Source organism: Elgaria multicarinata, chromosome 15 (assembly GCF_023053635.1).
Source record: "Elgaria multicarinata webbii isolate HBS135686 ecotype San Diego chromosome 15, rElgMul1.1.pri, whole genome shotgun sequence".
In the NCBI taxonomy this organism is placed as follows: Eukaryota; Metazoa; Chordata; class Lepidosauria; order Squamata; family Anguidae; genus Elgaria; species Elgaria multicarinata.
In genome coordinates, this window is record NC_086185.1 from 23,619,634 (window position 1) to 23,641,547 (window position 21,914).

Consider the following 21,914-nt stretch of genomic DNA (forward strand, 5'->3'; position numbering starts at 1 on the left):
CAGTTCTATTCTTTAGGTATGCCTGCCTTTGTATGTCTAGTGAGTGCAGAATGTTGGACTGAGTGGGCGTGGCTGATGATGCTGTGAAAGGGGAGGAGTATAAATGGAGGAGTCTAGAGCTTGGGGTGGGTGGGTTAGTTGGTTGGGAGTGGGGAGTGTCAGTTAGGATTGTCAGTGGTGTGGAGAGTGAAAGGAGATAAGATTTTAAGAGACTTGAGATTATGGTCATTATTAGAACTAGTAGATTAAGCAGGTTAACTTGAATTTGAAGTAACTAAGATCTGTTCAACAAAAATAAATGTTTTATTTTGTTTTGTTACCTCAAACCACATGTCTGCTTGGCTTTATCACCTGCTCTACAGTTACTATCGTAAACACCTTATGTATAACTTTCAGCTTATTACATACACAGTAAAACCTTTTCAGGTTCTAGCCTTTACCCTCTCATATGAGGGAAAGGTTGTGTTTTATCCAACCCTCAGGTCGTTCAAGTGGTGGCGCTTGGCTTGAGGAGGGTTTGTGTGCGACAAGGCCTGGTGTGTGAGGCCTGTGTCGTGACACAAGCCTTCAGAGGTTTGTCACCAGCCCCTTGATGAAGCCCCTTCCTTCTCCTTCTCTAGTCTGGCCTTACAAGCTTTGTCAGCCGGCTGGCTCCTAAGCATTGACCTGCACTGAGATTTAAGTGCAGAGAGCCAAGTGTGCAAGAGCTACAGAGAGATGGAACCTTTCTGAACTACAAAAATGCTACTTAGCTGAACAGTGAACAACACGTCCACCTTTGGGAAAAGATCCCCACTCAAAAAAGGGTTCTAGGAGAGGCATCCTTGCTGCTTCTGTTAGCAGCCAATGCTGTGACTTGCCCAATTTTGCAATTCTGTCTTACTAACCCCTCAGTGAGCGTTAGAGAGAAGGAGGTTAGAGAGAAGGAGGACAGAAATTAAGATAAGTGGTTAAATGAGAGGAGTGAGGCGCAGATGAGAGGGCTGTGGCGTTACGGGCTGGATTAAGAAATCCGGCATTCCTGACCACAGCATTCTCCAAGTGCAAGAAGGGGTGGGGGTGACCATCTCCTTACCATCTTCTGCCAACTGAAAGCCATGCAGCCAGTCCTCAGGGTCTAACTCGCTGAAGCTGTCAAGGCTGAGCCCATAGTCATCAGCATACAGCTTACCCTCCGGCCCAGCGTCCATGAAGCTGAGGTGGGTGCGGCATGAAGTGGTGAGAAAGTCTGACAACCTACCAGTCTGGATCCTGTGGGAATCGGAAGGGGCAGGGTGAGGAAACAGGAGCAGCTGGAATTCCGCCACCGCGAACACCTATCCCTTCTGGTTCGCGAGGACAAATCAAGGAAGCCCAAGTGCCGGCCACACATCTGGCTCTGGAAAATGCATCTTTCCAGAATGTCCAAAACTCCCACTCCACACCTGGCTCTGTCCTACTCCTCTTCAAAAGCTCATTGTAAAGCACTCCACCGTTCCTGAAGTGCTGTATGCATCATTCCTGATGCGCAGACAAGAGTCCACAAATGCTACCATCTGGTAGCATCAGAGCAAGGAGGGCCATTTCCGGCCTAACCCAACCCACAGAGGTTGCCCCTCCAGCCTGTAAAGGCTTCTAGGATTCTTCCAGGGGGCAGGACATGACCCAGTGACATCAGAGGGCATAGCCACACCCTGTTGATGTTAGGGATCATAAGCATGCCCCATCCTTTAGCCCATGGAGGGCTAGATGAGAGGATCACACCCCCCCCCACATACACTTTTGGTTGCCCTGCGTTGGAGGTCCACACTCCGAGGGATAAGCCACCGCTGCTTACCTTGCCCCTCCAAAATACCCGTCCTGCAGCTTCCGCAGTGTGGCCAGGACAGCTGGATGGATGCTGGTCCCAGTTTCATCTTTTAACATGGAGAGAAAAAACCACAAGAGATGATAACAGTGCAAGAGGAAGGAAACAGCTCAGCCACGTTTTGCAGCTGTCAATATTCTCCACCGCCTGCTTCCTTGGAGAGACCTAATAAGAAACCCACCGAGCATCGTATGGGAGATGGGGAAGGTGATGGTTGGGCGCCCCGTCATCCTCCAGCGGCTGCACAGGTAGGAAAGGTCCGTTCGCAGCATCTCCACTATCATCTTGTTGTCAAGCGCCAGGTAAAACTGCTGCTGGTCTACGAACTGCAGGTAAGGCACAGAAGGACACAAGAAGAGACTTGATGCTAGATCAGACCAAGGGTCCATCTAGTCCAGCATTCTGTTCACTCAGCAGCCAACCAGCTGTTGACTGGGAACCCACAAGTGCAACAGCACACACACACACACACACACACACACCACTCATGTTCCCCAGCAACTGGTGTACATAGTCATACTGCCTTTGATGGAGAGGCATCGAGGCATCAGGACTAGTAGCCATTGATAGCCTTCTCCTCCAGGAATTTGCCTAACCCCTTTTTAAAGCCATCCAAATTAGTGGCCATCGCTACATTCTATGGTAGCAAATTCCATCATTTAACTCTGTGCTGTGTGAAGAAGTCCTGCCTTTTGTCTGTCCTGAATCTCCCACCAATCAGCTTTCTGGGATGTGGCCCCATTGGGTTCTAGTATTATGAGAGAGAGAGAGAGAAAACGGTCTCCCCTTTCTCATATATTCCTAAGCCAAACAGTCCCAGTGTAGAGGAATATACCTGCGTTATACCTGTGCGATGGAGTTTCAAAAAGGTGTGTGGGGGGAGAAAATGATGGGAGAAAGCAGGGGTTAGCCAAGGAGCCCAGAAGGGGAAAGAAGCCAGCCGGATTAGCTGCCCTTTAAAACCTTTAAGCTACGCTCACAAATCGGTGATTAAGGAGTGTGCAAGTACAATTGGCAAGCCAATCTAGGTTGCTGGTTGTGGTTTGTAAAATTGGGGCAAGAGGAGGGAGGGAGGTCAGATTGTGTCATATATGTAGATGATCTTACATACAGTATGTCCTCTATATCTCTTAAAGGTTTAACTAGTAAGAAGGCTTTATTATGTTGGCCTTGTGAGAGCTTAATTATGTGTGCAAAAGAGGAGGCATGGCTGGATCAGACCACTCCTTCCTTGTTCCCCCGACCAAGTTTATTTATTTAATTATTACATTTACATCCCACCTTTTTTCCTCCAAGGAACGCATGGCGGCATACATAATCCTCCTCCTCTCCATGTTATCCTCACAACGACAACCCTGTGAGGTAGGTTGCGCTGAGAGTCTGTGACTGGCCCAAAGTCACCCAGTGGGTTGTCATGTCCGAGTGGGGACTAGAACCCGGATCTCCTGACTCCCAGTCAAACACCTTAGCCACTACACCACACTGGCTCTCGTGACGAAGCTCCAAGCCAAGAGTCTCATTTCAAAGAGCAGCGTGAACACCTCCCCGCCCTGCCCCATGCGCTCAACAGCCAACATACTGAGAGCCTCTCAGATCAATTTTCCCTTCACGGAAGGGCCTTTTGCTGCTTCTCTCCCCTTGTGGTCACCCATGGGAGACTCTGTGCTCCTGGGAATTGTGGCCCGAGGGTACCTCTTGCTGTACCCACCTGTGGTGTGAAGGCAAAGATATTGTCCCTGATGTCGTAGAACTTGGAGGTCCCAAGGACGCCCATGTAGCGGAAGGGCCGCCCGCTCAGGCTCATGCGTTTGTTACGGCCTGCCAGGGAAGAGACGGGTTAGACAGCGCTGCAGAAACCAATGCTTTGCCTCAAGAGATGAGAGGGGGCCAGACCCACTCTGCACACTGTCCTCTTGTTGTAGAACTCAGAGGTAAAATCTAGGGGAGAGGGAGGGAAACCCCCAAATTATGGATTGATTGATTTTCATTTCTATACCGCCCAAGAGCCAAAGCTCTCTGGCCAGTTCACAAATCCTTCCCTCCCGGCAGCATCCGTAGGACATGGCCTTATATCGAGTCAGACTTCTCTCTTGGTCCATGTAGCCCAATATTGTCAATACTGACTGGCAGCAGCAGCTCGCTAGGACTTCAGCCAGGAGTTTTTCCAATATTACCTGTAAATGCTGCTGGAGATTGAACCTGGGATGGGCTCCTGGGATGGGCTCCACCACTGAGCTATGTCGCTTTCCATGATGTCCTTGCAAACTGCTCAGGACGCAGGCTTAAGACCCCTCCCCTCAGTGGAGAATCTTGGGGCCAGCTGGGGTCCTGGAACCAGCTTGGCCACACACACCTTTCCATCCATCTTGCACCAACAGATCTCATGGGGGGAGGAGAGACCTGCCTAGCAGGTGACCCAACGCGGGTCCTATGGAAGCAAATATGGCTCCCAGCCCAGAGGCCATCAACGCCTCGTCAGACCCAGCGATGCTGCCTCTGGAAGGTCTTGATGCATCTCCTTTGGATGGTTGCACTGACGCCTCTCCCGTATCCCACCCCACCTCACCTAGTCGGGCATAGATGTGGCTGAGGATTCTTGCTGGCTGCACACGGATGGGGTAGACATCTGCCACCGTCTCCACTTCAATGTCCTCCTTCTGCAAGAGGGCCTTAATGTCATCTGTCTCAGCCAGGATGCAGACTGGCAGGGAGGAAGAGGGCGGGTCAGCAGCCAGACAGACGGGGGGAACACCAGAAGGAACTCCTCCTTACACACCTGTTCTCCATCCAGTCCTTTCTAAAAGGCATGGCTACTTTGCACAATCATTGAGACTATGTCTGGGCCACCCAGATGGGGGAGGACCCCAGGGAGGGTGAGGATTTAGGAGAAGAGGCATGGAAGACTGGAAGAATCATAGAATCATAGAATAGCAGAGTTGGAAGGGGCCTACAAGGCCATCGAGTCCAACCCCCTGCTCAGTGCAGGAATCCACCCTAAAGCATCCCTGACAGATGGTTGTCCAGCTTCCTCTTGAAGGCCTCTAGTGTGGGAGAGCCCACAACCTCCCTAGGTAACTGATTCCATTGTCGTACTGCTCTAACAGTCAGGAAGTTTTTCCTGATGTCCAGCTGGAATCTGGCTTCCTTTAACTTGAGCCCATTATTCCGTGTCCTGCACTCTGGGAGGATCGAGAAGAGATCCTCTTCTCGATGGGGAGAATGCAAAGAGCACCACGGAAGTGCAAGGCTCACCCAGCAAGGCCACTTGAAAGAGATGTGGGCAGCTGCCAGAAGGCCTTGGGCTGGAATGTAGCTCCAGACCCAACGCACGCAAGGTTTTAAAGCAGCATTCAGAAGCTCCTCTCCTCCCAAGGACACCCACCGAGCAATTACACCCACAGAGAGAGATCCATGAAGTGTCCCTCTCTCTTCATGCCTACTGAGGGGTCTACCCAAGCTGCCAGGGAGACCCTCATTGGCTCAGTCCCTTCCAATCCCATCCACAGCGTCTCTCAAAACACATCCAGCCACACTTACCCTGTACCACCACGTCAGGCTTTGGGACAGTTGAAAACCTGCGGTTCAGAGGGTCAATTTCCCCCGGAGCCAGAAATCCCTGAAAGTAGAAAGTGTTGGGGGGCATGCATAAGTGTGTCTAATTCCCCTTCCAGAGAGATCTACATTAACGCCCATCACTTGTGGTCCCAGATCCCATACATCAGTTTTGCATGGTGTGAAGAAGATGCCCTGCCTTTGGTTCCTCTGGAATCTCCCGCCAATCAGCTCTGCTGGAGACCTCCGCTCTCACAGAATGAAAGAGCAGAGATTCTTGGGTCAGTTTGCCAGGCCTGTCAGTGACCAGGGTGCCCCCTTGGCCAAACTGACTTGTACTAGGCTGGGCTGCTTCAGAAGAGATGGCAGGATGGATCGACACTGCCCAGCTGGGGCCCATCTCAGTCCTGGGGCAAAGGCCGTCAAGCTCAAAGTCCTGCCTAAAGGTGAAGCTCCCCATCCGTCGCCCCCTCCACAAGTTGAGAGCAGCTGCAGGCTGAAAGGCACCTCTGGAGCAAGAGTTCTGAACCACTCGGGCAAGTGAGCCAAAGCAACCCGGAAGAAGATGAGGTCAGGCACCAGAGCCTCACCTCAGCCATGAGGCAGCCCAGGATGTAGAGGGACTGGCCCCACATAAGCGGCAGCTTGCCCAACGGCACACGGTCAACGGTGTGAGGGTGGCAGTACTCCTGGTCAACCTGGAAGGCAAGATCAAGATCAGATGGTCGGAAGAGGCTGAAAACTAGCCCTGATGGTTGTGTGCTATCTCCGGCAATAAGTCTGTGTGCACCTGTTGCTGGGGAACATGGGCGGGAGGGTGCTGTTGCACCATGTCCTGCTTGTTCATCCCTGGCCGGTGGCTGGTTGGCCGCTGTGTGAACAGAGTGCTGGACTAGATGGACCCTTGGTCTGATTCAGCAGGGCTCTTCTTATGTTCTTAAGAGTGGCAGGAGCCCAGTGGCCAGACACAGACACGAACCAGAAGGAGAGGGGAGGGCTTTTTCAGCCACATCAACATTCGCTGTAAGTCTGGCTTAGCAGCGTTAATTACACGGGGGCAGGGGAGAGAGAACTGAAAGGCAGGTTAATCTCTAGAATTTCTTCTTTAAGGTCACCGATATCCAATCAGAAATTCCATTCGACTGGTTTTACTGCATTGTGGGTTAACTACAGGATTACATGGTGTATTTACTGACTTAAAGACGGCCCCGTCCAAACCAATAACGAAACTGTGGAAACCACAGGACTGGCCCCAGTCTGAAGCAGAGGGGCCAGGGAGAAGCATGCATGCATTTGGGGGGTTTGAGCTCAGGGGCGAAATTGCCAGAGAAATCACAGCAGGAAGCCATCTTTCACAGAAGAACACTTAAAATGTCAAGAGGCCATTTGAGTTGTTAACAGCATTTGAAAATCTTATTTCCTGAAGTTCTGCGTGTAAACATCTTCTCTGACAATTTTTAGGTGTTCCCTCAAATCCTCGGGTTTCCTTGGTAATCGTTTTAGGATCAGACGGGGGCATCAAGTCAGTCAATGATGAAAACTTGGATTTACTTTATTTATTTAAGCATTTTTATCCTGCCATTCAGCCAAAAAAGGCTCTCACGGCAGCTTACAAAAATATTACTGCACTTGGCTGCAGGTCTTGAATTTCACCACGATGCCTTAACCCGAAGTCCCATATTTTGCCTCTGTGAAAAGCTCCAGAGGCAAGGAAACGGCCTCTTTGCCCTTCTGAATGGATCCTCCCCTTTTCCATGCTGGCCCCCCTCCAGCCTGGCTGCTCACCTTCTCCAGGGGGACGCTGTACAGCTCCGGAACCAGACGGACTCCGCTCTTCCCTTTGATGAGGACCCCTTCCAGGGCTTCTCGATACTCCTGGACCTGCAGGGAGAGAGGGGGCTGTTCAGCGGGGGCTCACTTGCTCGCAGGATCAGGGCCCACGCCAGCTGCTTGTTGCCTCCTCTGCATCAGCAATTCCTCTTTTCACGGGTAAAAAGAATTCCAGAGCACTGCAGCCCCCAGCCTCTCCCTTCTTTTCCAGGGCAGTGTACGTGGTGTAGACGACTCTGCAGTCAACTCACCTTTTCCTAACGGAAACAGGAGCTCTCAGATTTCGAGGCATTGGTTCACCCAGGGAACAAGGAGAGTCTGGGCCCAGCGACTCACCTGGGGCTCGGTTCTGCCGTTTCCACTGACCTTGGTCAACCAAGAGCCCCTGGCGACCTTCTGGAGGGACCTTTTTTTACAAGCACAGGTGGCTAGAAATGTCCATTCTTCCCTTTCACTGACACAGAAGGAAGCAGGCCTCCCGCCCTGAGGAGCAGTGTCCCTTCGAACCAGTCCCAGCACGGGCAACCCATTTGCTCCCCCTTGCAGCCACATCCTCCCTCTCAAACAAGCCCCCGGCAGGCCCCACCTGCTCCATGTTGCCGCTGAAGATGCCATCGATGATAAAGTAGGTCCAGAAAAGGGGCCACTCGCACTCGATGTTTTCAAAGAGCTTCAGCTCAGCAGGCTCATAGTAGAGGCGGTTCGGGTCCTGCGGAGAGAATGCAAGTGGTGGGGTGGGGGAGAGAAGCAAGTTAAGAGAACTGCAGTGGCACCCCACCCCACCCCCACCCACAGAGGACAAGCTCTTAACCTTTGAAAAATGCATTGATACATCAATAGGGAGGAAAATGCAGAAAACTGACATGTAAAATTCAAGGGAGTCATTGGCTAGGGTTCGCACAACGCACTAACCCACCCAGTGTTGGGTTGTTGTTGAACCATGGGTTATCTTGTTATCTAAATGCAAGGTGTTTGTTCTGCAGGGTGAGTTGGCATGTTTCTTGAATGCAGCATGTTTTCTGAAGGGTTGCTCATTAACCATGCAGTGTGGCTTGTTAACCACCCTGAACAACCTGACAACAAGCCATGGGTTCTCAAGGTGGCTTGTTGGGGAAAAATAAACCACACTGCATGGCGAATGAGCCACCCTGTGGAAAACACACTGCGTTCAGACAACATGTTAACCCACCTTGCAGAAAACGCATTGCATTTAGATAAGACGTTAACCCACTCTGCAGAAAATGCACTGCGTTCAGACAACCTGATAATCCATGGTGGGTTAGCGTGTTGTGTGAACCCAGCCAGAGACAATGATCAACAAACACTTATATGAAAAAGTCTACATACACTCTCTCTCTCTCTCTTTCTCAAGTTTTACCTTAAACTTTCAGAATACCAACGCTAGAACACTGGCAGAACTCCCATACAAATCTTTTCTTTAGAATATTTACAATTCCAGAACATGGCAATCTTCTCCCAACCTGCCCTGAAAAAAAGTCACTGTGTTCTCATGACCTCCCTGTGCTTTTAGAATTGCAAGTAATTGCATCATCCCATCGGCATGCCATCATTTTGTGACATGAAGGGACAAATGATGGTAGCTTTGGATTTTGTTATTTTAGGGCTTTTGACATCTTTGCCTTTGCCTACCAGCTGTGCTTAGTGAATAATAATAATAATAATAATAATAATAATAATAATAATAATAATAGGTGGAGGCTCCTTTTTATTGGCTGAAGATCACCTCCATGCTTGTGCATTTGATCACACTAGTGCAAGTGTCCAGCTGTCCAGCAAAATCACACCAGATTCTGTAAGCTATGGAACATCTCAGAATGGAGCAACACTACCTGGAAAGGCGGAAGAAAAGCCAGCCAGGTGACAGCACCTGCTGGAATTTACCTCCTTGGGAGTTCTGTATCCATCACGGAGAAACCGGCAGCAACCATAACGGCCCTGAGAAGGAAAGGAGTCACATCAAGCGCTGCCCCCAAGGAAGCCGAGAGAACTGGCACAACTTTGGAACTTAGACTCCCAATGTTGCTGCAAAGCTTGTGAAATGTATCAAGGGCCTCGAGCCGTGAGGGCTGTGGGCACTTGCCTGCAGCTTGGTGATAATCTCCTGTTTGGTTTTCTCCACCACCTCGATGTCTTCCACAGCAAAAGCTGGGTACGAGATGACCGAGAGGAGACTGGCATCAATTTCCTTGGAGGTCGAAGCCCTCGGCAGCATAGAATGGAGAATAGACTAGCGAGAGAGAAAGAACGGCGACAGTCCATGAACACGAAACACGTTGCCTAACACAGGATGGAGCCTCATCTGCTCAGCTCGCTGAATATCCTGTGGCACAGGATCAGGGCCTTCCTGCACATGGTGCGTAAGTACGTCCAGGGCGATATGTGCAGGTTTATTTACAAATAAACTCTACCCAGGCTAATGGGTAGAGAACCATGAATGTCCTTCTGTTCACCAAGTTGAGGACCCCATAGGGGAATCCCAGTTGTTCAGCTGACCCCAAGATGGGAAGCAGCAGAAATCTACAGCTTCCTGAAGCAGAAGGTAAGGAAGGACCTCCGGCTTCCTCACATGCAGCCCCACTCTGTACCTGGCAGTGCTGCACTTCGTCCGACAGCACATGGATCACGGATTGGGGGCCCCCCTCGACACCGAAAAGGTTGAGCTCGTCCAAGGCTTCAAGGGCTGCCTGGGAGCAAGGGAGGGGAGAACACCCAGGTAAGCATCAGAAGGCAAGGCTCCTGCACCTAGCAAGCCAAGCTGCTTGTCAGAAATGCCTTTTTAGAGTCTTAGGTATCTTCATGGGAGAGAAATTAGTCCCTTAATGTCTTTTAGGCAGATTCACAATGGAGCCATCAAAAGCAAACAGCCCTTGGAACTGAATGGAACCTCCATATCTAGAGGTAGTGAAGCTTCAAACGCTAGTGCTGGGAACCAACAGCAGGGGCTGCCGCCCTGCTTGCAGAAATCATCTGGCTGTCCCTTGGCTGGAAACAGGATGCTGGGCCAGAGAGGTCTTTGTGAGCCAATTTCTCCCCCCGTTAGGCCAATGACAAAATTGCCTCAGCATCCCCCATGCCATGCCAAGGGAGAGCTTGTAGGGATGCAACCTGGACTTTGCCACCCACCCAAACACTCTTAAATCCCTGCCTCTGTCTTTACAACTGAGTCAAGACCCCTCAAAACCAAGGGGGGTTGAACCTCTTTCAGTCGGAGCAACAAATCCAATTTTGGAGAATCTCTCAGGGGCCGCGTTCCATTAGTGGTGGCACCAAAGGGAAAAGGGATGGGACCAAAATACAGAAAATATCAGCATCTTTTAGCTGAAAGCTCTTTTTACCAGTAACTAAGGCATGGGAGGCATTTCAGCCTTCTAGAATGGGGAAAAGCCAGTGGAAAAGCCAGGAAATCACTGTATGATTGGTGTTTCAGGGGGAAATGGATGTGACTCCCCCGGGGAACTCTGGAGGGCCAGATTGAGCCCCCGGATGGATGGCTTTGGCCCACAGGCTTCCATTCAACACCTTGGTCTCCAACAGGCCTAAGACCAAGGGATCGCCCTCACCTTTGCCATGCCGATGGAGCTGGCGTTCAGCTCCGTGATTCCTTGGTTGGTCTTGTCTCCACGCTCCCATATCCCAAAGTCCTGCCGAAAATGGGTCGACGGGTCAGTGAAGGTGGAAACAGCATGGGCCCTCATTGCCCCAGCGTGGCCAGTGCCCGAAAGGGCCATGGTGCAGCATCCTTTCCAAGCAGGATAAAGAGCAGAGCAGCAACACGGAGGCAACGGCCCCAATCCCCTTAAGTGCAGTCACGCTAGCGTTGTGCTGTCTCTTCTCCAAGCTGAAAAGTGTGGCACAACCAGACTACAAGGGCCGCCTATCTCAGGACAGCACCAGAGAAGTTGGAGGAAGGCCAAGAGGGTCATCGGACTGCTTCACAGCTATTTGCCAGGCTGACTGCTCCCATCCACCCTGGAACCAGCTGGCCTGGAAGAGATGTGTCATCCTCACGGCACAGTACCAGAAGGTCCGCAGCTGCCCTGCCCTTTGCAACAGAGCCGGAGGGGTTTTATACATCGGCAGAGCATTTGCCAAGCCAGCCCATCATGCACGTGGCTTGTGACTGAGGCAAACAGGATCCTAGCTCCTCCGCCAAGCGCGCTCAAAGCATGGACCACTTAGACAAAAATACACATCTTTGCTTCCTCAGTCCAGCTTTTCATTAACCCCAGAATGATGCAGAATGTGGGGTTTTTGATGACCCGCACTGGAACACGGCGGAGAAGAGAGACATGAAACTCTGCCACCCCTCCCCAGAATCACTGCTGAACGTGCATGTACACCTGAGCCGTCATCATATACTGAGCATGCCCTTCCTAGATTTTCATAGCCAGGGATGCGGGGCGGGGTGGGGTCTTTCACTAGAAATGTGCTTTGGCTGAGAAAGCAAAGTCTCGCCTTTCACCGCATCAAGATTTCACACCTAGCTAGGAGATTTTTCACTTGGCCAATAAAGCGTCAGGTGTGCGCATGCAGGCAGGCCGGGCTGTGACCTGTGAAGCTGCTGCCCCTTGCAACTGGGATACCGCTGCCACCCACCCCCTCACCATCTTCCCGCCGTGCCAACCCACGCCATGCTCAGAAAGGAACTCACTGCAGTCTTGTAAGCGGCTTCAATGTAAAAGACAAGATTCTGGATGAAGTTGACTTCATCCAGGCTGTGGATGATATGAAGCCCTGAAAGGGAGGGAGAAAAGAACACCATGGTCAGGCGCATGGATGGGGACCCAGCTCCAACTGCATACCTCCCAGGATGCCCTGGTGGGGAGGCTGCAAGTCAAGACAAGCTCCCACCCTCACCCTCAAGGGAAAGAGAGAGCCACTCTGGGCAGTCGCCCACAAAGCCTTACCGGAGGCCGTCATCTGGGCCAGCATGAGCAAATAGAGGGAGGTGGCATCCAGCTGCAGGTGGCCCCACTGGTCATCCCCCACCACTGTGGCACAAGTGCCAGTGTTGTACTTGGCATGCAGACAATCTTTGGTGCTCTGGCTGTACTTGAAGGCCTCCACTTTGTCCACCTGGAAGAGCCCAAGGAAAAGAAGGGAAACGTACCCACAGGCTCCCACATGTGGCCTACACCTGACATTTCGAAAAAGTGTCCCAGGCACCCCCACTAATTGGTGTTCGAGATCAAATGGTGGGAGCATCCCCCTTTTGGGATTTTCACCTTTCTTCCCCCACCCCAAGCCATTTTGGGGGAGGGATAGGGCACCCTTTCCCCCAGCTCTGTTAAAGTCAATGGAACAGAGCTGGGGGAAAGGACCCCTGCCAAAAACTGCTGGGGAGGGAGGAAGCCCACCCCATGCCAAGGACAGCGTTGCCCCAAGGATCCTTAGCAGGGGATAGGATTCCCACCACCACCGCTACCCCAAAAACCATTTTTTGGCAAGGAACTTTCTCCCCAGCTCTATTGAAGCCAACTGAGCAATCTCGCCCCGTTGACTTTAATAGAGGTAGAGAAAAGCAGGGCGATCAAGGACACACTCAGTGGTCTCGGCAGGCCCAGTGCCAAGCCTTGATGCAGACATCCCCTCCAAAGCTGGGAAGAAGAGGTGAAAGGGGGCATGTTGAACAAAAGAGCCTTGGTGACAATGTTTCTTGACTTGGTCTCCAAAGCAAAGAACAGCCAGTTTAGACATCTGTGCTCTGGCAGGTTGTTTTTCAGGGCAAAAATGGTACCAGATAATTTATTGGTGGACCCAGTGGGGCTGCAGATTGAAATGAAAAGGCACTGCCTCAAAGAGGTATGGCTTAAGTAGGGTGACCAACTGTCAGGATTTTCCTGGATTTGTCCTGGTTTTTGTTCTTTCCATAGTGTCAGGGGGGATTTTCTATAATTTTCAATAATGTCCTGGAATGACACACCTTCCCCATTAAGGCTGCCATTAGCATGGCAGGAGGGAATGACATGCTTTCTTGAGGCACATCATTCCCCCACCCCGAGCTCTAATTGAGGTCTTAAAGGGGAAAGTGGGTCATTCGTGGACATTATAGAAAAGGCCCCAATTGGAGTGGATGGTGGTGGTGCAAAATGAAATCCTTTCCCCTCCTCCACTCCAATCGGGGTCTTTAAGGTGGCGGGGGAATAACATACTTTCTGCAGGACTCAGAAAGCTGCTTCCCCCCACACACACTAGGTGTCCTCTTTTTTGGTTTCCCAAATATGGTCACCCTTAAGGGAGACACCTGGGCAGGGACCGCCACCTACATCACTCACTGTGAGTGACCCCGGAGTAAGAGGGGACGGGGAAAGCCCTCATCGTCTTATTTCATGATTTTGAGGCTACTTTGGAGAGCGGAATGCTTTCAAGGGGGCAGTGGAATCCAAGGAGAAAGGGCGTTCTACAGCAGAGGAATGGCGGGGCAGCCGGAGTGATTAGAGGAAGCTGGCTGGCGCAGGCCTGAGCCCTGGGAAGAGGTGACGACCCCCAAGTCCATACCTGCCTCATCATGCACTGCAGGAGGCCTCGCATCAGCTTCACCACACTCTGCGGAGAGGAAAGAGAGATGATCCCCTTGCAAACATTCCAGAAGGCAGCAGGACTCCTGGCTCAGCAGAGATGGCTGACCAGTGACCTTTAGCGAGGCCCCAGTGTGTAACCAGACCCAGCGCTCACACACCCCGTGGCATTTCCTTGCTGGGCTACAACAGCCCAGAGCAGGCAAGCCCTGGCCACCACAGACCAAAGGGGAGATGCCCAGGATACTCTGCACCCGGGCCAATCAAAGAACCAGGATCTGTACCGAGTTGCAAAGTTGGTTTAAAAAGAAACAACAAAAACAGCTTCTTTCCTGCAATCTGATGTTCATTATCTCCATGCCATGAAGGGAAAAAACACACACACCTGCTAATACTTAAATTTTTATTTATTTATTTATTTAATTTATTACATTTCTATACAGCCCAATAGCCGGAGCTCTCTGGGCGGTTATATCCCACCTTTCCACTTCAAATAGTGCTCAAGGTGGCTTACAGCAATGCAAGCCAAGTTAACAATTTTGAATCGCCCAGAGAGCTTTGGCTATGGGGTGGTACAGAAATAACAACATAAAAATATACACCACTGGCTATGGAAGATAAAGAACTACGGCAACAGGAAAAGGTCACAATTCTTCTGTTAGTCACATCAGTCACCGGAATCACATAAAAAAAAAAACCATACAGAAAACCTTCAGAAACTGGGCAGGCCAAAAGACATCCACACCAACATCCAGAAAGCAGTCATACTTAAAACACCCTCAATTGTCAGGAAATTTCTGAACCAGTAAAAGACAGCACAACTTGGCAAAGCCCATCATGTCTGCCTAGAAAAACCACCATGAGCAAGAAAAGAGAGATGATGAATGATGATCATCATCTAAGGTTCTCCTCCGGGTGGCCTACTCCAAGGGAAGCTCGGAAGGTGGCGACAAGAGAGAGGGCCTTCTCTGAGGTGGCTCCCCAACTGTGGAACGATCTCCCTGACGAGGCCCGCCTGGGGCTGACATTGTCATCTTTTTGGCGCCAGGTCAAGACTTTTCTCTTCTCCCAAGCGTTTAGCAATATGTAATGACCCTGGGTCTGTTTTTTGGCTCATCGGTTTTAAAGTTGTTATAGTGGTTTTAAATGTATGTGTATTTTGCTTGTTTTTGTGGTTTTTAATATTGTTTTTAAGTGTTTTATCTTATGTGAATCGCCCAGAGAGCTTCGGCTGTGGGGCGGTATACAAATGCAATCAATCAATCAATCAATCAATACGATAATCCTGCAGAACAAGCTGCAGTTAAAGGCAAGGGTCAAATTGGGGAGTGGGGGGTTCTAGCCAACTGGCAACTTTAGGTCCATGGCAACTTTGCCTCCAAGATGAGACAAGGGGGACAAAATTAAGTCAGTGCTGACTCCAAGAGAGGATCTGATCACACATCAAGAAGCCCTGACTGTTCTAGTGTGGATCCAATTTAACCTGCTCGTCTCTTGCAAATTAGCCAGAAAGATACGATTACCAGGGTCACACCAGGGCAGCCCCTGATACAAGGAAGGAAAGAAGAAAACACTGCAGTCCTAACCGGAGGAGGAACACTTCTCCTTATTTCAATTTGCTACAACTGAATGCAAAGGATTTCCTCCACAAATCCATCTAGCTCTCTGTTGCTTTGCTCAGTTGTTCCTGGGAAACTATTCATGAACCAGAGACCTCTCAAGGGCTGACAACAAACTGTTTTCTTCCTTCCCACCCCAAACCATGCAGTCACTGGACACAGACTCACGTGGACAACAGGCCATGTGAACTAGGAAACAGACAAGCATGCAGCCGCAGCGACTCCTGGAATTAGAGTGGCCAGGAAAAGGGGCTTTTGTCCATTGAACGATGAGCTGTTTAAATCTTTTTCAGAGGCAACCCAAGGAAACTGATGAGCACTCTTGGCTAGAGGTGGCTCCTCCCATTCAAATTCAAAAACAGGCTCGAGGAACATAAATATTAAGGAACGCATTTCCTTAATAGGCAGCCTTGAATCTCTGTTTTTGCTTCTTTCAAATTTTGTTTTAACTGTTTTATTCTGTTTTTATTTTCATTTTATCTTGTACACCGCTCCAAAAATTTTCAATGGGGAGCAGTATAGAAATATTCTAAACAAATAAATAAATAAAAAGAGCTGTGATGGATCAGAACACAGGCCCTGTGGAGTCCAGCATTCTGTTCGCAGAGTGGTCAACCTGGCCATTGCTACATCTTGTGGCTGTGAATTCCATAGTTTAACTAAGGGGATGATGGAGAAGGAGAACTAACTGAGACCAGCAGAGGGAAAAGAAGCAGCAGTCAGTTACTTCTCCATCATGCCTGGATCTGTACGAGGCTGTTAGAGGGAGAGGCAGCCCTTCCACTGTTGTCCATGACCTGCTGAACTTTGCAACTAAGAACCTAGTGTCTAAATTAGCTAATTTCCCCCTCCTTCCTCCCAATCCTCTATCCTATTGTGTCATATCTATATATAGATATAGATACAGATATATAGATAGATTGTAAGCCTGTGGGCAGGTCCTGTCTAAAGAAATATTTTTGTAAGCCACCTTGGGAGCCTTTTTGGCTAAAAGGTGGGATAAAAATGCTATAATAAATAATTACTAATGCTATTTTGGGCTGCATTAATAAAGTATAGCTTCCAAATCACGTGAGGTACTGGTTCCTCTCTATTCGGCCCTGGTTAGGCCTCATCTAGAGAATTGCGTCCAGTTCTGGGCTCCACAATTCAAGAAGGACGCAGACAAGCTGGAGCGTGTTCAGAGGAGGGCAACCAGGATGATCAGGGGTCTGGAAACAAAGCCCTATGAAGAGAGACTGAAAGAACTGGGCATGTTTAGCCTGGAGAAGAGAAGGCTGAGGGGAGACATGAGAGCACTCTTCAAATACTTAAAAGGTTGTCACACAGAGGAGGGCCAGGATCTCTTCTCGATCCTCCCAGAGTGCAGGACATGGAATAACGGGCTCAAGTTAAAGGAAGCCATATTCCGGCTGCACATCAGGAAAAACTTCCTGACTGTTAGAGCAGTACGACAATGGAATCAGTTACCTAGGGAGGTTGTGGGCTCTCCCACACTAGAGTCATTCAAGAGGCAGCTGGACAACCATCTGTCAGGGATGCTTTAGGGTGGGTTCCTGCATTGAGCAGGGGGTTGGACTTGATGGCCTCGTAGGCCCCTTCCAACTCTGCTATTCTATGATTCTATGAAATACACTAACTGAATTTTTGCCAATCCCTCTCAGACATGAGACTTTCCCCCACAGTTATATTGGTTTGTACATGCGCAGTGCAGAGGGGGATCAGGGCAATATTTCTTCCATTTGCAGAACATTCCCGGGTGCTTGCAGAAAGGCAGGCTGCAAGCAACTCATGCCATCCCTCCGCAGTCCGCCTATACCTGCTCCAGTTCGTACGCCTTTGCCTTGTCCTCATCCCGGTCTGCGTTCTTGCGGTAGGCCAAACCCAGGGCCCACACTGCCAGGATACTGTAGACGTTGTCTCGGACCCAGGCATCTCTGTGGTCACAGCTGGCTGGAAGAAGCCCCGTCACTGGGTTCTGTAGAGCCACAAATGAGAGATGAGGCAGTGCAGCTTTGGGCCTTCAGAACACTTATTTATTTATTTATTTATTTATTGCATTTCTATAGCACCCAATAGCCGAAGCTCTCTGGGCAGTTCACAAAAATTAAAATTGTTCAAAGTATAAAAACAACAGTATAAAACCATGATATAAAATACAATATAAAAGCACAACCAGGATAAAATCAGCAGCCGTGCAGAAATACAAATTTAAAATACAAATTTAAAACAGCAAAGTTAAAATTGAATTTATAGACTGTTAAAATACTGGGAGAATAAAAAGGTCTTCACCTGGCATCTAAAAGAATATAATGTAGGTGCCAGGCGAACCTCCTTAGGGAGCTCATTCCACATCCGGGGTGCCACAGCAAAGAAGGCCCTCCTCCTGGTAGCCACCTGCCTCACTTCCTTTGGCAGGGGCTCGCGGAGAAGGACCCCTGAGGATGACCTTAGGGTCTGGGCAGGTACATATGGGAGGAGGCGTTCCTTCAGATAGCCTAACCCCAAGCTGTTTAGGGCTTTAAATATTAATAACAGCACTTTGAATCCGGCCTGGACCTGGACTGGCAGCCAATGAAGCTGGAAAAGGACTGGAGTGATGTGGTCTTGTCGGCCAGTCCCTGTTAGTAACTGTGCTGCCCTGTTTTGTACCAGTTGAAGTTTCCAGACCATTTTCAAAGGCAGCCCCATGTATAACGCATTGCAGTAATCCAAACGAGAGGTTATCAGAGCATGGATAACTGTAGCTAGGCTGTCTCCATCCAGATAAGGCACAGTTGGTATATCAGCCTAAGTTGATAAAAGGCAAAGCAGGCCAGGTGAGAATTCCAGCTGACCACAGAGCTCTTAGTTTCCAGTGGTTTCTAACCCCCTTTTAAAACCATCCAAATTGGTGGCCATCACTACGCCTTGTGGAAGCAAATTCCGTAGTTTAACTCTGCACTGTGTGAAGAAGTCCTTCCTTTTAGCCGTCCTGAATCTCCCACCACTCAGCTTCATGGGATGGCCCCATTGGGTTCTAGTATTTTGAGTGAGGGAGAAAAATGTCTTCCTGTCCATATTCTCCTTCTCTGTGGATTTGTCCAACCCCCTTTTAAAGCCACCCAAATTGGTGGCCACCGCTACATGTTACATAGCAAATTCCATAGTTTCAAGTTGTGCCTTAACTATTAAGACAGCCTCCTTAACAGTTAAGGCACGGAGCTGAAGTCTGAGTCATCTGAGGGCAGCAGTCTGGGGAAAAGATCCAGAGATGGAGAATGCACAATTGCTTTGTATGTGAGGCCACAGGGATCCCAGGAAAAAGAAAGGGGGAAAAAAGGTAGACCAGGCAGGGCTACATCATCAGCCAGTCCCTGGACAAGGAGAAATGACAATCTGACTCCAGAGAAAGCCACCTCCCAAGTTCATGCAAATTATTATTATTATTATTAATAATAATAATAATAATAATAATAATAATTTTATTTATTTATATAGCACCATCAATGCACATGGCACTATACAGAATAAAACGGAAAAGATGTCCCCACAAATAACTGGAAACCCACAGGCATCCTGGGAGATGCTGGAGCAAGTCTACTGGCTGAGAAACTGGGATACCCGAGGTCAAAGCGTCAGTTCTCTGGCTGCATCCATAAGTCACTCCGCCAGGAATCACAGGAGCCTCAGGAGCAGCTATTTTCAGTGGGGCTTCCTGGTGCTTGCAGTGCAGATAATTCAGGCCCCAGACACGTTAGAGGCACTTAACTAGCGACTGAAATCCCCAAGGCCTGGCCCTCTTCCCAGGCCCAACTGCTAAGCTGCCCCTTCTCAAGCCAGACCCTCCCCCCTCAGCAGAGATGGATCATGACCCTTGCCTGGCATTTGGCCAGCAGCAGCCACATACCTCGCTCAGGACTGCCGGTAAGCAAAGCAAAGCACATTTGTCACGAGGGCTGTACCAGTGGGGCGTGGGGGGGGGGGGGAAGAGTTGCTACCCTCCTGGATGTAAACTGCAGCCTTGGCATTTCTTACAGGATCACCCTGCCAACTTCTCCTTTCTCCTCTCTCTCTCTGGAGAGAGACAGAGAAGGCCAGGATTCCACTTGGCCTGGTTTTACCCCCATTCATGCAATCTGGGGCAGCGCCTGGCACATCTTCCTCTCGGAAGGAAAGCTAAAGACTCCGTAAGCAGCAGGACAAAGGCATCAAATCCCTCTTTAAGAGACAGGTAGCCACAGGTGCCTTCGACCAGTTATACTTCATCATCTTCCTTGCAGCAGGACCTTCTTTTTGGAGGCCGTTGTTGTATTCTTAACCAGCATGGGTATGCGGTTGCATTTTATAAAGCGATTTTATAAAATGCCGTTTTTACATAGAGAAATTGTACACATGCAAATTGGTGCTCAATTTGTCAAGAGAGTAGCAGGGAGAGCAGATGGCGGGCAGCAGAATGGGTAGAGAGCTGCAAGAAATTCCTGCAAAATACATACATTAAACGCTTAATGTATGCTTAAACGCTTCTCCCCAAAGAAGTATATGTATGGCCCCATCTCTGGATTTTTCAACTGAAATGTTTCAATCTGTGTTGTATTAAAAGTGTTGCGAACTGGGTTTGAAACTGCTACTCTTTTTAGTTTGTAATTGGTTCATTTTATTTGCATTTAGAATTTGCTTTATGCCTTTTAAATTTTAAATTTTTTTGCAAGCTTCCTTAAGAGAGCTTTGCCCTAAAAGGTGGCATGTAAATGCTTCAAATGAATACATAAAGAAAATGTTTCTGTTTCCTCCTTTCCTGCGCTGAGACCAGAGCATTGCAGGGTTAAGAACCTAAGAAGAGCCCTGAAAGAAATTGTTGGAAAGAAGATAGAAGAGACACCAAAGAGTAGCACTACTCTCACTATTTGAAGACTTAAAGTGTGAAAAAGAAATTAAGGAATTGATAACAAATTTGCTGACTGCAGCAAGGTTAATTATAGCTAGGAACTGGAAGATTCAAGGTGATTATTGTATTGAAGAATGGTATAAAGAAATATGGGATATTGCTATTAATGATAAATTGACATGTAATATTAAAGTAAGAAGAGGTATAGCAAAAACGAATTAATTTGATGAATTTTGGAAACAGTTCCTAATATTTGTGTTCTCTAAGGGAAGTGGGAAGCCACCATCAGAAGAGGCGTTACGTTTTTGGAAACAGGAATGATCCCGAACGGAAGGGGGAGCACTTGTTGGATTATGTTATGGATAAAGTATTATATGTAAACATCTATATACTCAAATTTGTTATGTATTTGATTTCCCCCCTCTTCTATGTATGGTATGTTAAATTGTTATATTTGTTTGTTGTATTTAGTAGTCTAATAAAAATTTAATTAAAAAAAGAAGAAGTAGAACCCTGATGCTGGATCAGACCAAGGGTCCATCTAGTCCAGCACTCTGTTCACACACTGGCCAATCAGCTGTCGACCAGAGAACCACAAGCAGTACAGCACCCTCCCACCCACATTCCCCAGCAACTGGTGTATACAGGCGTACTGTCCCTGATACTGGAGGTAGCACCTAGTCACCAGGACTAACAGCCATGGATAGCCTTCTCTTCCAGAAATTTACCCAACCCCCTTTTAAAGCCACCCGAATGGGTGGCCATCGCTACATCCTGTGGTAGTGAGTTCCACAGTTTAGCTTGCGACATATTGGGGCAAACAAGGGCAAGGCGGAAGATGACACTTAGTGCCTACACAACAAAGGGCCAAAACCAGGCTAAGGGCCAAAAAAGTACACACAAAAAACCAACACGGTGCAGTGCAGTTCCTGAAGCTTTTCAGGGGAGGGGTTTTTGAAGGGTCAAAGCAGCCTGCAGAACGAGGGCGACAGTCCGTCCGTCCCCCACCCCCGGCCACCCCCCGCCGCCTGGAAGGCACAAGCCCTCCTGCAGTTGCTTTGCGCCGGAAAACCCACTTCAGGAGGACGCTCTTCCATGCGTCTGCCCTGGCAAGTAGCCTGGAGTCTGGGTTCAGTTCGGGGAACCGGGCAAGCAATCAACAGGGGCAGAAATGCCCCGGGGTGCGATTGAGCCGTGGATGTGTGCGTGGTGATGAGGGGAGGTGGAGTCTGCTCCGAGCCCGTCAACTCCCCTCCTGTGGCAGCTGCTGCTCCCGGCGCCTTGGCCGGCGGGGCACGCACCAGGCTGCTCGAGGAGGCGAACGGAGAGCTCGGCAGAGGAGCCGTTACGCAAGCCCCGCCACGCCGGGGCTATCCGACAGGCTGGCATGCGAGACCCCCACCCCCCAGCAGCCCCCTAGGCTTTCGGAGCGCAGCCGCCCGGCACGCAAACGAAAGCCAACACGTGGCGCTTGGCCCGGCTGGGCTGCGCCCCGGGCGGAGCTCCGCTTGCTGCAGAACGCGCGACCCCCCCACCCCCCATCCCCATCCTCCTCCTCTTCCACTGCTGCCGCACCTGGTGCCGGAGGATGGTCTGCTGCACCAGCCGGGCGTAGCCGTCCAGCCGCACGCCCGAGTTGCTCCTGCTCCGCATGGCTCTGT

At 49.7% G+C, this 21,914-nt stretch overlaps 1 protein-coding gene across 1 annotated transcript in view; it reads right to left on the reverse strand.

Moving 5' to 3' along the window:
- The window catches only part of PHKA1 (phosphorylase kinase regulatory subunit alpha 1), a 40,378-nt gene extending 18,464 nt beyond the window's left edge, over positions 1–21,914 (reverse strand). The window contains exons 1-18 of the mRNA XM_063141983.1: positions 21,829–21,914; positions 17,206–17,364; positions 13,748–13,795; positions 12,157–12,325; positions 11,901–11,983; positions 10,810–10,890; positions 9,835–9,933; positions 9,330–9,476; positions 9,131–9,184; positions 7,815–7,937; positions 7,184–7,279; positions 5,989–6,096; positions 5,384–5,462; positions 4,413–4,547; positions 3,555–3,664; positions 2,028–2,172; positions 1,817–1,895; positions 1,076–1,251 (exon numbers count right to left, since the gene is read on the reverse strand). Coding sequence (XP_062998053.1) covers positions 1,076–1,251; positions 1,817–1,895; positions 2,028–2,172; positions 3,555–3,664; positions 4,413–4,547; positions 5,384–5,462; positions 5,989–6,096; positions 7,184–7,279; positions 7,815–7,937; positions 9,131–9,184; positions 9,330–9,476; positions 9,835–9,933; positions 10,810–10,890; positions 11,901–11,983; positions 12,157–12,325; positions 13,748–13,795; positions 17,206–17,364; positions 21,829–21,906 — 1,969 coding nt within the window. The 5' untranslated portion in view covers positions 21,907–21,914. The remainder of the gene's footprint in view (positions 1–1,075; positions 1,252–1,816; positions 1,896–2,027; positions 2,173–3,554; positions 3,665–4,412; positions 4,548–5,383; positions 5,463–5,988; positions 6,097–7,183; positions 7,280–7,814; positions 7,938–9,130; positions 9,185–9,329; positions 9,477–9,834; positions 9,934–10,809; positions 10,891–11,900; positions 11,984–12,156; positions 12,326–13,747; positions 13,796–17,205; positions 17,365–21,828) is intronic.